Genomic DNA, 15,546 nt, shown 5'->3' on the forward strand with positions numbered 1-15,546 from the left:
CAGGGGGTGTCATGAAAAGAGAATGGGAAGGAAGTATGGCTGGAGGCTGTGGCAGAGCGCTGTACAGTACTGTTTTCTAGACGTAGCATGGCCATCGCTCAGAAACGCACAACTGCTGTGGTTACCCTCATACGACCACGCCAGCCCAAATTTCCACAGTGGATAGGGAGAGCCATTGGCAGTTGATAGCTGCTGTGGCATAGAAACCATAATCAATGGTATTTCTGCAGGAACAGCCGTGACCTCAGCACTTACAACTATTAGTATGTCATGGTGAGAAATTACAACAAACAATTATAAGCTCAATGGTTGTTATAAATGTACTAGCATGTTTGTGTCTTCACAAATGTCAGCTTTGGTAGCACTTCTGCAGTAGCCTAGCTTTCCTTGGTACTCTGGCTGAAGGCCATCACAAATTTTTTATTCCAGTTATTTTTTTAATTCCAATCTTAATTACTTAACATAACTCTTATACACACGTTACATTGTGTCCGCCTCCTTCCTCCTCTCTGTATGAAACATAAATATTATAATATTCATTCAGGGGCTAAAGGGATCACAGTAGAGCTACAGGAGTTTCAAAGAGACCTGAGAAGTAAAAGCTGGTAAAGCTGGTAAAGGTCAAAGAGAGCCTCTGTGGGAACAAAATGATGAAGCCAGACTGGAGCTCTCTGGGAGAGGTGATAACGGATGCTGCTGCTAGAGTCAAAGTGTGGAATCAAAATTGAGCTTCAGAAGCAAGGTGAAGTAGAGGCTCTTGGGGCGAGAGGTCGGATTGGACCCAGGGGAACGAATGGGCACATGGATAAGTAGCCAATCTAGACAGATGCATAGCAGTTGGCCAGCAGGGTGTCCATGCTGAGCTGAAGTCCCTAGGACAGTTAAGGATTCTCTGCTTCCCGCACATACTGGTCAGATGAAATTCTTTGGGGGAGTCTCACCACTGCACAGTCAGCTGTCCGCTTTATGGGGTCCAGGTGCAAGTGTTGCACCTTTTTCTTAGTCTCATGCTTGGATGTTCTGATGTGATTTTACTGTGCTGGTGATTCCTACAGCCCCCAGTTTATATATTGATAAATTTACATAGCAGCGTCCTTATTTATCATCCTCCTGCTATTGTCCCTAAATATTGTCTTGTGGGTGGTGCCAGACAAATGGTACTGTTTATTTGACCACTAAGTGCAGGGTCTCCCTCCATAGTCAAGTAAAAAGCTGCTTATAAAATGGACCCTCCCAGGGCAAGGTACAGTCTGAAAGACCATTTTACACAGTGTGAAGTAATTCAGGCAGGGCCCATCCCAGGGGATAAGAGTGCTTACCCCAAGGCCACTGTATGGAATTACCGTGAAGATAAGTAGGTAAGTGCACATAAAGCAGTCCAAACCATGCCAAAGGCTTGACAACTGGTTCACCCTTCTCTTGTAGTTATTTGCTTGGGGCTATAACAACTGTGGTCAGGTGGGATCAGGATCTACAGCAAATCAGCCAACTCCTCGGAAAGTTACCAACTGTTTACATACCAAGAAAGTGGTCAACATTGCCTGTGGTCAGACCTCATCCATGGCTGTTCTGGACAGTGGTGAGGTTCGTGCTCTTCACTTCCCTTCTCCCCCCCACCTACCCACTCCCGCCTCCATTTCAAAGGTCCAGCATGGAGAGGAGAGCTTGTCTTGGTTAACTGACCCTAACTGAGGACTAGCTAGCAGGTGTTCAGTCCTCAGAATGACTGCAAATCGGAAGACTTCAAGTAAACATTCTAATGTGTCTTAAGTTCAGTTTTTACAAGATCTCCATAGTCACATAAGGGCAGAGGGTGGGGTAAACATTAGATCATGTAGGCCAATACTCAGGTATTTGGATTAAATGGTGTCATCTGTTCATTTTTTAAGTTAGCTAATGACTTCATAAAACCCCACAGTGTGTCTAACGTTCTACTAGAAGAAGCATCACGGTGTTGATCATTGCTGGCTACTTTTATAAGACTCTTCCCTGCTGCCCTGTACCATGGCCGCTTTTGAGCTGATGCTTATCTCTTTGAAATTACTGGTGCAGCTTAAATGGACCACTTAACACTTATGCTTTCCTTGGTGCATGGAAATTATTAACAGAGTCAACCCAAGTTGACTTTTTTTTTCTTTATTCAATCCTGTTACCATCCCTGAATACTTCAGTCATCTAATGTCCTCTGTTCCAGTGTTCTTCATGCTTCTACTTTTTTAAGATTTATTTTTATTTTTTAAATTGTGTGTGTGTGTGTGTGTGTGTGTGTGTGTGTGTGTGTTTATGTGTGTCCCCATGTGTGTGTGCACAAGATCAATTATGCCCGTGGGAGTACAGAAGAGCCTGTCAGATCTACTACAGATGGAATTATAGGCAGGTACCACTCAAAACACCAAGAGACCATCCAGTTCTGTGATTCCCTGTACAACCCCTTTCTTTCCCACTCACTCTCTTGGTTACTTGTCACTCCTTAGCTCTGAGCCTATGAGCGCTCACTTATTTTCTGATGGGATGTGAAATTACTACTAAATAGTTTTTCTGTCTGACACTCATTTACCCTTCTCTCTGTGGTCTTTTAAAAATGAAAATTTAATCTCTATTTTTAAATATTGTGGTAAAAATTCTTAGATGTATTCCGCTTTCTTTTGTGTTTGCTTGTTTGTCCCTTTGTGTTTTAGACAGTGTCTTGATGTGTAGCACTTGCTGGTCTTGTACTTGACATGTAGCCCAGGCTGGCCTCGAATTTGTGGCAGTTAGTCTCCTTGCCTTAGCATCTTAGAGCTGGGATTACAGGCATTCACATAATACCTGGCTTTTTTTTTTTTTAAATCAGTTTATTATCTGACTTCTTTTCTCCTACCATGTTTCTACCTACTTATCTTCAGTTTCTCCTATGATGTTCTATGTGCCTTCTGCCTGGAATGCCATCATCTAACTCTGCTTGGTGCTCCGTTTCTAAATGCCTTTCCTAACAGTTGCTCTTAGAACGAAATGCTGTTCTCACTGTTCCTAAAGTGCCGCAGTGACCTCTGCCGTCCACGGCTTCTACCACCCTCTCACCAAGAGGGCACAGAGGGCACATGTTCTTTGCCTCTGTTAAGCTTTGACTAAAGGCTCCTCCTCAGTGCCTTTACTATGTAGGGTGTGTGGTAGGTGCTTCTGATCATCATTGGCCCTCAACTTCCTCATCCGTGAAGCCGAGAGATAGGAACAGACGGTCAGTTCAGTCATCATCACCCTCAAAGCCTCTGACTTCCACCTGTAGGATCACATAGTATACAGTACAGGTTCTGGAGGATCTGGTGTGTTCAGGACAGGACTTCCCTTCCTATTGGCACTTCATACAGTCCTCTCCTCTCTCCTCTCAGGTGTATGGCTGGGGCTACAATGGCAATGGACAGCTGGGCCTGGGAAACAACGGCAACCAGTTGACCCCAGTGAGGGTGGCAGCCCTGCACGGCGTGTGTGTGAACCAGGTACACATTGCATTCTCTTGCCAGGCAGCCCCACGCACCTTTCCTGCTTTGATGGTGCTGCCCCTTGCCTACTTCTAGCCTCTGGATATCCTTGCTCATTGCACTCCAGCTGGAAGCTTAGCCTGCAGCTATGAGGCTCGAGGAGCAGCCAGTTCTAGGGAGACAGCTCATTTAATTGAGGGGAACAAAGGTTATTTAAACCTCTGAGGAGTGGGTAGAGGCTTTCAGGGTACGTATACATTATTGGCCAGGGCCAAGGTATTGGGAGTTCCTTATTTGCATGAAGAGGAATTCTAGGTGCTTGCTGTATATGACCTTATGAGGAGATAGGAAGATTAACCTGTAATCTGGCAACCAGACTGTGACCACCTCAAGGGTGGCAAAAATGGATGGATAAGGACATGTGTACCAGGACATGCAGGCCCAGGGCAGGGAGGGAGCAGTCCTACTCCTGAAGATCACTCTTGCTCCAGCCCACTCCTCTTCTGGCTCCGGAACTACGGCAGATGTACTGAAGGTTAATTCTTCTGTCATTCATTTCTGGCAACTCTTTAGGCCCTCAGCTTTTACATTTAAAGTTTTAGCCTTCTGATTTTTCCATGAGAAAAGGGAAGCCCATGTGTTGGACATGGTCTTCTCCACAGAGTAAAGAAGCTCATGAAGACGTCCAGGGATCAGAGGTTGGGGTTCTCTGGTGTACACGTGCAGCTGACTGGCCCTCTGCAGAGACTGACTGAGCTAACAGTTGGTGGCCCTTCCCTGCCTGTCTCCCTAGTATGGTAACCATTTGTGTTTCCTTTCAGATCGTCTGCGGTTATGCACATACACTAGCACTCACAGATGAGGGACTGCTCTATGCCTGGGGAGCTAACACATATGGGCAGCTGGGAACTGGAAGCAAAAATAACCTGCTGAGCCCCACACAGATCATGGTGGAAAAAGAAAGGTAAAGTGACCATGCCATGCCTTGGAGACATCGGATATAGCCTTGGGTCTGTAGCAGAGCTGTGGTATTTGTCTTGTGATTCTTGTTTATTAACATTCTCATTTTGATCACAATGGTTTGTGAGCCAATGAACATGTATACTCTTGCCCTGTCTTCTGAGGCACCCACCTGTGATTGGTAGAACCTAAAGCTTCTTCGTTCTGAAAGTCATGGAGTTGTCCATTGCAAAGGGAGGTTATCTAGGGTCTGCAGTCATACTGAAATTGAGAGGGTAGCGCTAACTTTGTCAACTAAATTCACTTTTAAATAATTAAAATTGCTTTTTAAAGGACGTTATCTGTTTAAATACTGATTTTTTGTTTAATGTCTGCTGTTGGGATAGACACTTAATGTGTGTTCATCAGATTGTGAGTTTTTATGTACAGTTTGTCTGGGACCCTGCCTTAGGAGCACTGAGAAAACTGAAGCAGGTCTAGCTTCGGTTTGGAATCTTCGGGGTCTGTGAGCCCCAGCCCAGTGGTATTCATCTTAATGAAGATGCTGAACTCTGGATGGGGATGAGGGGGAAAATGTATCTGTGAGGAAATGCCATATTGAAGATAATATCTACAAGGGACTGTGGTGGAGAGGAGAGGGATGGTTGGATAAAGAAAGGGCTTTGATCCCCAGAACCCATATGTAAAAAGCCAGATGTGTTGATGTGTACTTGTAATCTCAGCACTGGGAAGGTGGAGATGGGGATGTCAGAGACTGGCCAGCCTAGCCTCTTTGGTGAGCTACAGGCCAGTTAGAGACTCTCTCTCTCAATAAAAAGCTTTATGGTATCTGGAATTACACCTGAGGTTATCTTCTGGCCTTGACACAAAAGTGTACTTTACCCTCACCCCCCCCACCACAGCGCGTGCGCGCGCGCACACACACACACACACACACACACACACACACGGCACACACATATTCACTCAGGCAAAAACCTCATACATATACATTAAACTTAAAAAAAAATAGAACAAAAAAACAAACCAAAACCTTTAAAAAACCTGTTTCTTTTTTGTGTGTCTGTGTGTATGGGGTGGGGGGATTGGGGGTCAGGGGTGTTTCCTGACCTTTGGTTTTGTAAGCAGGATTTATTGCTGATATCACTGATCTTGGGCTGATTGTGAGCTAGCTGTTCAAGCATTTACTTCTAAATTACTCTATGAGTGTGCTGGAGACTAATGTGTAAGGGGGTTACATACATTTTTCTTAATTCTTCAGGGTTATAGAGATTGCAGCTTGTCACTCCACCCACACATCTGCTGCCAAGACGCAGGGCGGGCATGTGTACATGTGGGGCCAGTGCCGGGGCCAGTCTGTAATCCTCCCGCACCTAACCCACTTCTCCTGCACCGATGATGTATTTGCCTGTTTTGGCACCCCAGCTGTCTCATGGCGCCTCCTGTCTGTAGGTAAGCCGCTTAAGCCTGCTTCCACCCAGGGTCACCAAACCCCATTCCCTGCGCACTTGGTTATTGTGAGTTGTTTGAGTTTTCTGTGTGCTACTTTTAATGCTTTTCCTGAATAGTAAGCACATTTATTCATAGGTCATCAAACACTTCTACGGTCTTATTTTTTTCTTCCCTAAGTACTTCTATTTCAGTTGAATTCATATTTAATAACAAAATTAACCCATACAGTCAAGTAGCATTTAGTCCATTCACAATTCTTTGCACCCACGTTGTGCCATATTAAGCTCCAAATGTTTGCAAAAGGCAACCAACCACTCAGCAAGCAGCCATGCCTCATCCGCATCCCCTTTTTATGAAAAAAAAAAAAAAAGAAGAATTTAGGCTGCTGTTTAACTTAAGGAGAAACAAAGAACATTTTTTAAAATGTATTTTACCATCTCGGTTAGTGTTACACAATGTATATTTGCAATAAATACAATGACCAAAGCAAAAAGAAAAGAAGAAAATTGGTTCAGTGAGTAGGATCGTTTGGTTATAATCACACTTACGTTTAGTGTACACAGCCTGATACATCCATTTGTTCTTCCAGCTGGCCAAAGTGTGACAGGCTTCTCCAGGTCTTTGTATGTCACAGTGTGGAGATCTTTTCCAGAACACTATCTCCTACATCGCTGCTTTCCTAAAAGTCAGGATTGTACTGGCCATCATAGACCAAGGGGGGAAGGGTTATTTCCATTCTGTAAGGAGATGCTGAGGCACCTATGAAAACCTTTGTTTTGGGCGAGTGGTTAGCCATCATTCATGCCCTGGACACTCTCACCTTAGTCACTCCCGCCCTTTCCTCTGGAGTGCTTTTGCCTCTGGGGTCAAGGGAGACTGGTCTCTCATATAAAGCCTAACTGTTTTCAAAGGCAGCAGCCCTCCCGGCTCACCCACTGTTCTCAGCCCAGGACAGTGGACACTTGTCTGCTTTGGCTCAGTACCCGGCCTCTGGGTAGATCTTTCTCAGTGTCATTTGTTATTTTTGTTCCTTCATACATATAAAGTATCGGATGGATTTGTTCTGGATCCTTGACTGTGTTCACAGTAACACCATGCTCCTTAGGAAGACTCATCACGGCAGCTCACGGCAGCTAACATTGAGTTTCCTGTAAATCCTTGGGTCTTTACAGGGAAAGATAGCGTGGATGTATTACTGCTTTACCATTAATTTTCAGAGCTAAATGCAATGTTTAGATTTGGAATGGCTAACAGCGTCTCTGCTGAAGAGCTGTGGCATGGTACAGTGGTTTTGGTTCTCCTCCTTGGTTTGCACAGGCCAACTAACTACCCAAGTCAGAGCCACAGAAAATTGGTAAGCAGTGAGTCCGAGGAGGAAAACTATTCAGCTCTTGAGAGATCAACTGTATCCCCATAAGTGCCTGTGAGATTTATTTTTTGTGCATATTTTCATATTTAATTACACAGGAATTTGACTTTCCCCATACTCGTTTTGTTGGTAGTTTATTGATGAATTACTTTTATACTGTGAAATAGATTTGTCAACTGAGTCATGAGCTTTATTGACCAGAGTGGAATTGGATACCATAATTATCTTTTGGAAGCCTTTCATGCCTGACTCTGTCTTTTGAGCTGTGTGTGTTAACAGTGTCTCTGTTGCCTTCAGAGCATGAAGACTTTTTAACAGTTGCAGAATCACTGAAGAAAGAATTTGATAGTCCAGAAACTGCAGATCTGAAGTTTCGAATTGATGGGAAATATATTCACGTCCATAAAGCTGTTTTGAAGATCAGGTACTTTTGCATGACTTAGAGCTCTCAGTAGTAACTGTTTCCCCTTGTTTATTACCTCACAGCACAGACACAAAGAACTGGCTGTGGCGGCACAAAGAAGTATGGCAACTTAGTATTTTTGGCAGATAGTTGCTACTTGTTCCCCAAGAGTATTCTGACTTGTGTTCATGCAACTTTTAGGACATGGGGGAGTATGAGTATTTATGTGGGGATTCTTTGGTGGCGGAGGGTTCTGCTGTTTTGGTTTTGCAGTCAGAGACTGTAGCCAGCACTTGTGCACACTTGGAAAGCGTCCCTAGTTCTTCTGTCCTTTTCCAAATTACAGATGGCTGGGGTTTAGCTCAGTAGTACAGCACCTGTCTAGCATGGCCAATGCCCTGGGCTTGGTTCCCCAACCGTAAAAATAAATGAATTAATAAGTTAAAAATAGCTTCTGTAGACACTTTATTTGCACGCTAAATTTGTGAGTAAATGTCAATTTATATCCTCTTCTTCTGTTCAAGATTAGTTTTTCCCTTACAGAAAACTTTTACAATCAGGAATGTAAATTGCCAACTAAAGAAAAGTTTAAATAGAATAAGTGGCAGGATGAATGGGGGCTGAGCACTCATAAGTACTGACTGAACGGTTCTTTCCTCCAATGACCACTACAGAGTTGTGTCTTTATGGAGATTCCATTTAACCCTTTGGTGGTGGACATACAGCTCAGTTTGCAGAGTGCTTGCCTCCTTATGAGAGGCCCTGGGCTGGAGCTTACACTGCAGGAAGCCGCTGTTCCCAGCATTTTTTGGGTGGAAGCAGCAGAATAATAAATTTTAAAGCACTTGCAAACCTATCTGTTGTTAAGTACTTAGACTAAAACTGTATGAGCCACAGAAGTAGATGAAAAGATGATTAGACATGTTTTTGCCTATGACTCTGGTCAACTCTGTGTGTGTGTGTGTGTGTGTGTGTGTGTGTGTGTGTGTGTGTGTGTGTGTGTTTCTTCTATAGCTCTTCTAACCCATTACTCCATCATGCCTTGCTTAGAAACATTTTTTAACTTCCCTAAGTAACTCTCCCTGAACCGATTTGTTTAGGAATATTATATATTTCTGTACCATATCTCACTCTACCACTAAGCTACATCGCCAGCCCTCACAGTGTTGTTTAAAATGCGTTTGTATATACATAACACCAAAAAAAAAAAGGTCCAAACACTTGCTTACTGGGGCCTAATGGAGATTGTGCTGTTGAAGTACAATATGAGGGACATGGGCTCTCTGGCTAATTGATCCTGTTAAATGGTGATACCAAGATGAAAGTCCTTGCATAGCAAATACTTTTGGCACCAACAGTGAATGAGCCCAGCTTATTCCAGCACAGAAGGTAAAGGGTGCCTCTCATAGCTGTTTCTTCGGTCTCAGCCTTTTCCTTAGGCAAGCCTTTGCTTTCGTTGCAGGTGCGAGCACTTCCGGTCCATGTTTCAGTCCTATTGGAATGAGGACATGAAGGAAGTGATAGAGATAGACCAGTTCTCTTACCCTGTGTACCGTGCCTTTCTCCAGTACCTCTACACAGACACAGTGGACCTGCCACCTGAGGACGCTATAGGTACTGCACCGGGATGGGCCAGGCCATGTGGCCATGGCTGTCTCCTGTTCTAAGAGCTGTAGCATACAGTCATTTACAGGTGGATTGACTTTTATATGCTTAAAAGTAGTATTTAAGTGAGCATCTCTAAAATGCTACTATAGTTTAAAATTGGACATAGTTTGCAACTATAAACTTATTTTAATGTTTTTAATGTGAAAGGATGACTTTCCTTTTTTTTTTTTTAACCTTATGAAGCTGTTTAATTAGGTTGTTAACAATTAGAACACCAATTTGTGAGGGTACATGCCGTTCATCAGGGAGAACTGAGACTGCAGGTAGCCCTGTTGCTGAGGGACAGCTTTGATCTTTGGCAAAATCCGCGAGTCCACAGCTTTCTGATCAGCCTTTTGCTGCTCTGTAATTTCATATTTCTCCTTCTCCGTGTCAAAGATCTCGCCCTCCTGATGGCTGGGCTTTCGAAGTGGCTTCTTCTTGAAGTAAGGTGTTTGGGGATTTTAACCTTGCTGATATCAACTTTTGTAGAGGTGGCAATGACAAACTTCTGGTGTGTTCTGTGCAGAGGAACTCTGTTGAGGGCAAGAGGTCCAGTCACAAGTAGCAAGCCACTGCCCAGCTGCTTCAGGAAACCACTCTCTTGCCCCTGTGGCACCCAGTGAGGATGATCAGGACAGTCTCGGGAGTGATGTGGGAGTGCAGCCTTCTCTCGTGCTGACTGAAGGGCTTTGTGCCGTGACTCAGCAGCTTCAAGGCACATCTCAGTAGGATAATACCTAGGCACTTTTCTTCGAAGCTTCACCACCCGGGTGCCACAATTCTTGTCCCCACCAACTGTTTTTGTGACGGTAGCAAGGACCTTTTCTTTCTTCTTCTCAACCTTCGTCTTGGCAGCCGAGTATTTCCTTTTGTACAAGGCCTTTCTGGAATACATAGCAGATTGGGAATGCCTGCCAATTCCTCTCACCAGGACAGGGTTCCGGCTGCAATGGGGCTTCCCCTTCCTCAGCTTTTTAACCTTAAGGTTACCCTTTTTGACCGCACCAGAGGGCCGGGCCCAGGGGGCAGCAGCATCACCGCCAGCCTTCTTAGGTGCAGGTTTCTTCTCCTTTTTATCAGGCTTCTCCGCCTTTTCACCTGCCATCTTGCAGGATGGGAAAGCGGTCTAAGACAAGGATGAGTTTCTAATGCATTTAACCTTTTAGAAACAATATAAAGAAGTGAGTCTCCTTTTTACTTTTACTATGGAAGCAATTGTACAGAGTAAATCTCAGGTGTCCTTTTTCTGCCTTGTAGGCCTTTTGGACTTGGCAACATCGTACTGTGAGAACAGACTGAAGAGGCTCTGTCAGCACATCATCAAGCGAGGAATCACTGTGGAGAATGCTTTCTCATTGTTCTCTGCTGCAGTCAGATATGACGCAGAGGTAACACAGACGTGCCCCAGCTCCCTCACCGTCAGCCCACTTCCCTCTCTCCTGTGATGCAGCATGGCTAGTTTCACCTCCTTTAGTGACTCAGTGGCCAGCCTCAGATGAAATCTGCCTTTGCTTCACACATTTCTGTTCACAGTCCAGAATCAGTGTTTTTCTGCTTCTGCTTTTAAGTAACTGGCTGAAGGGTGCACAGTGAAAGTATAAAATGCTGGGCTCCGCTGGACTGACAGGCAGCATGCTTTACTTCCAGACTTCTGACTCAGTGCAGCTCTCTTTCTCCTGAGAAGAGGCTGTTGAGTCCACTCTGTCAGGAGCCCAGGGTGCTGTTGGCTTTACATCCGTGGGGGTCTGGAATTCTGTCACTGTCTTGTAGCTCAGTTCCTATGTGAAGACCTTACTGTGTACTGCCTCTGTTTTTTTAACTTAAAAGTTTTTAGTGCACATGCTCTGTGTGTGTGTGTGTGTGTGTGTGTGTGTGTGTGTGTGTGTGTGTGTGTGTACATGTTTGAACAAGGGAGTCAGTTTTCCTCTCCCACCTTTCCATAGACTCCAAGGATCAAAGTCAGTTGTTATAAGCAGCAGATGTCCTTACCCACTGAGCCATCTCAGCTGTTCCTGTTTTGTTGGCTTTAAACTTAGTTGGATTTCAAGTCTGCATTTCTCAGCTTTGTAGCATCTGATGAGTAGTGTTCTGGAATGTGTACACCATCGAACTTTCCTGACTGAGCAGAGCCGCAGATTTGGAGCAGAAGCTGCCCCTGACAGACCGTGTGCTGATGCATGGCAGCCCATGCTGCTGAACAGTGAAGACAGTGCATGGAAGGCTGCAGGAGGCATCGTTACTGAACTCAGACTGATGTGCTTAGCTTTACAGATTCATAAAAAGTAAAAGGCTGACTTCGCTAAGTAACCAGAAGCCTGTCTTTTAGAGGTGTTTTGTCATTGGGCAGTGCAGTCTCCAGTAACTGGGAATTTATCAGAGACCCGCATTCTGACTCTTGAGGTGTAACAGGACAGACTTCCTGTCTGTGACACTTAGGGAAAGTTGACCGTTATGCCTTTTATTTTCAAAAATGTGTCCTATTTTTGCTTGAGGTTCTATTATGGTAATAAATATTTCACAAGGTCAAATGCAGCTGACTTTGGGGCCTGACAACAATGGAAATGTGGTTAGTGTGAGCTGTAGCTAATGGAAGACAGGTGGGGTTTGCTTCCTCCCTTCCTGTACCACTGGGAGCCTGTGCTAGACTCCTTCTTATACAACAGTATGAGGTGGGGTTTGCTTCCTCCCTTCCTGTACCACTGGGAGCCTGTGCTAGACTCCTTCTTATACAACAGTATACTTTTAAATTAGGTTGATTGTAACTTTAATTTTTTTCACTTCCTACTTTTAATGATGGTTCGTAAACACTTTAACCTCCCTTTTAGCCCACCAAAGGTGGGAGCAAATGGGCCTTTTTAGAAATGGTCTTTGGAGCAACTCCTGTCTGTGTTGTCCGGATATCAGCAGTTCAGTTCACAGGTCAGCAACGGCCGCTCGAGCTACTGGCAAACACTTCATGGATACATCAGCAGTCCAGTTCAGTCAAGTCAGGATAGTCATGAATCCGCAGCACGACGTGGCACGAATCAGTGGCATGACCTAGCAGAGACAGCCAAGCCTCAACCTTGGCACAAGTCAGCAGGAGGGACCAGGGCCAACAGGAACACCAGGAGAAGTTCTGGGCTGTCCTCTCTCAGCAAAGTGAAGATCAGCAAGAGGTCAACAAGCAAGCATCGCACAGCTGGCTGCACAAGCAAACCTCCCTCAGCCCTCGCTCCTGCCCTTCAAGCCCTTTTTATATTCCCTTCAAACATCACGTGTCCCCCACTGGGCTTGCCTCAGCGCATGTATCTCTCTCAGCTGATAGCACTCTGCCTTGGAAGCAGCAAGAAGCCACAGCGTACCACCAGAAGACTTTTGGTGTAGTTTCTTTCTATGGCATCCTGACAAATGGAGCTCAACTCCACAGTGTAAGGCAGACCAATACATGCGTGTGGTTAGCAAGGAATCTTTCATCACGTGTCCTTTCATGTGCTTGCTCTAACAGAACATCCTTTTGCTTTATGTTCACTTCAGAAAATGTTCCTTCACAGGTCTGCCTTTAGCCTTTCACCTGTGCCCACTTCAGGAAAACACTCCTTCACGTGTTTGCCCCAGCAAAACACCATCCTACACAACTGACTCTCCAAAGAGCCCTTTTCTCTCCTTTTGGAGAATGATTCTAGACTCTTCTTACGCTTCTCTACATTTTTCCATGCTCTGTGATCAATCCTGTTGATTTAAAACAGCCCGGACAACCTGACTAGAGGCCCACAGCCTGGATCCTGTTACTGGAAATTTGTTCCCACTTTCACCTAAAACCACCTTTAAAAGTTTAGAGGAGAAGATCATCAGACATGCACCTTTGATCCAAGCAGTCAGGCCCAGAGAGGCAGGAGCATCTTGGGTAGCAGAGGTGCCTGCTTTACATAATGAGTTGCAGTCCAGACAGAGCTACACAGTGAGACCTCGTCTAAAAAGAAAAATAAAACCAACCGTATAGGAAGAACTCATGCCACTGCGGCTGGCAGCAGCCCACGTCCTTGGCTCGTCTTCACTTACGTATAAATACATTAATAACTGTTCCTTTACAGCGACTACAAATGAATGTGATTACCTGGAGCTTGTCAGTGTGCAGGCAGAGCCAGAGCTCAAAACACATGCTGATTGAATAATCAGATATGCTTGAAACACCAAAAATATATATTGAATGGACAAATATGTTTACAGCATTTTACTATATTCAAGATAGCATACAAACCTTAAACTCCACAAATATGATATATTCAATGTGGAAAAGGAGTAGAATCCTTATGATATACTTCTTAGATTTTAATACTGAACTATATGATCAATGAGTAAATGTTTACATTTTTTTCTTAATATTTTGGAATGTAGTAAGTGACCATAGTATTGAGCATAGAATTGAGTGTTCAAATCCAACCCATTTCTTATATATGTTCTTAGTTGATCAGAAGTGACTGAGATTGTAATTGATGACAAAACTAATTTTGGAAGCCCAGCTTTAGAGTAACCGATGCCGTTGGTCATGTGCCAAGAAGATGAAGGCAGTCTCTAATCAGTTACCTGCTTTGTAACAGTGCCTCTCTCCTCCATGCACCCTTTAAAGGAAACTTGAAGTTAATGTACAAAAGAAATGCAGCTTAGTAGCTGTGTTCAAAAGCAGTGCTGTGGGGAACATCTTAGGAATGCATACCATCAGACTTGGTACACTTTTACAGAGGACTCGGGAGGAGCCCTTCACAGTCCTCCAGCATAGCAGTGAGGAACTAAAGCACTACTTCAGCATAGCATAGCAGCTCTTCAGTGCTGCTGGACAGAAGGTGTTTAAACACTACGGGAAGCACATGGATGCCTGTCTCACAGGAGAACCTTTCCAGAGAGATGAGCAAAGTCTTAACATGACTAGGGGTTCGGGGGTTTGCTTTGTATGTGAATGTTAACCCCAAAGCTAAGCAGTCAGCATTTTTTATGTTATTGTTGTACTGGAAAAGAGATTAAGTTTTCCTTAGTCAGTGAGCCTCAAGATTCTTAGGGTAGCAAGAGAAAGCATCCTCCCACAACCTCTCCCCCCCAACACACACAAAATAACACATTTAAATATATTCTGAAAAACAAAAGTGGAGGCCATGTTGATCTGGAATATTTTGTATTTAATACACTAAGGTAAACTATACAGTTTTTGCATTTGACCAAACTGGGATGGTGATCTTTACCACCAGGAGTGGATCTCTCTGTTGGGGATAACCCTGGACAACCTGTTCCGCTAGCCGAGTGATCTTTTAAAGAAAGGGTAGTATCTCATTGTTACCACTGTGAAGTTTTGGACTAAGAGCACCACTGACAAAATAAGAATGCCACAGGTTGTAGCATTTTAAACCAGAGTGTTTGGGTCCCTAGCCCAGTGTTTTAAGGAAGTTTGTAGAAAGAAAAGACAAGTTGGTTTTCAGATTGATAATTAGAATAATTTCAACATGAAAGCTTTGGAGTGAGAGCCTCTGAGACCTTAGTGGGTAAAGGTGCCTGCCATCAAGTCCAGGAGGGACCCTGCTCAGTCAGAATCCACACGAGGAGAGAACCAGCTCTCACAAGGTATCCTGTGACCTCTGTGGTCCTATCTCAAACGCCATTTTTTTTATTTAGAATAATTTTTCTTCAAATGAGCAATTTAAAAATTTGTTGTTCCCTTCTGATAGTAAATCTGACACTGGATCTACCCTAGATCCACTTTGTAATTTCTCCACAGATTTATGAATTTTAGTTTCTAGTGCAAAGACTCAGTTTTATATGGTCTCCTCCCACAGGAAGACAAGACCCTTCATCGTAAATGTTGTAGAGTTCCTTACAACTTACCAGTCAGACAAGTTTTTGATCAAAAAGCTTTTATTTAGTGTTCTTTGCATTCATCCATTGACGTGCTCTCTCTATACATATCAATTTGTGTACTAAGTTTTTGTGTGCACTTTTGACTTAGAAGTCACTACTGGGAGCCCTGGTGTTGATTGATGAATGTGTGTAGTAACAGAAACCATTTCTGCACTATGCTTCCCTATCGAATGTTGGTAGTTGGTGGTTTCCACTCATCTGTCAGAGAATGCTAATTTGTAAATACACTTGTCTAGAGTTTACTAGGTCTTTATGAACAGCGTGCTATAAGATGCTGTATATTATTTGGGGCTTTATAATGAAGTCATTTTTATTAGGAGACCTGGAAAGTCATGTTTGTGGGATTTTTTTTTAATATCATTCTAGGT

General features: G+C 43.9%; 1 protein-coding gene and 1 pseudogene across 5 annotated transcripts in view; one reads left to right on the plus strand and one right to left on the minus strand.

Moving 5' to 3' along the window:
* The window catches only part of Rcbtb1 (RCC1 and BTB domain containing protein 1), a 47,468-nt gene that overhangs the window by 29,271 nt on the left and 2,651 nt on the right, over positions 1-15,546 (plus strand). For 3 of the 5 annotated variants that reach the window (XM_039093499.2, XM_039093498.2, NM_001108380.2), the window contains 7 exon segments: positions 1,426-1,584; positions 3,369-3,476; positions 4,280-4,422; positions 5,680-5,870; positions 7,537-7,663; positions 9,105-9,256; positions 10,550-10,680. In XM_039093499.2, the coding sequence (XP_038949427.1) occupies positions 1,426-1,584; positions 3,369-3,476; positions 4,280-4,422; positions 5,680-5,870; positions 7,537-7,663; positions 9,105-9,256; positions 10,550-10,680 (1,011 nt within the window). 5 annotated transcript variants of the gene reach the window in all.
* On the minus strand, positions 9,517-10,397 carry Rpl6-ps5 (ribosomal protein L6, pseudogene 5; annotated as a pseudogene).

Source organism: Rattus norvegicus, chromosome 15 (genome assembly GCF_036323735.1).
Source record: "Rattus norvegicus strain BN/NHsdMcwi chromosome 15, GRCr8, whole genome shotgun sequence".
Classification (NCBI taxonomy): domain Eukaryota; kingdom Metazoa; phylum Chordata; class Mammalia; order Rodentia; family Muridae; genus Rattus; species Rattus norvegicus.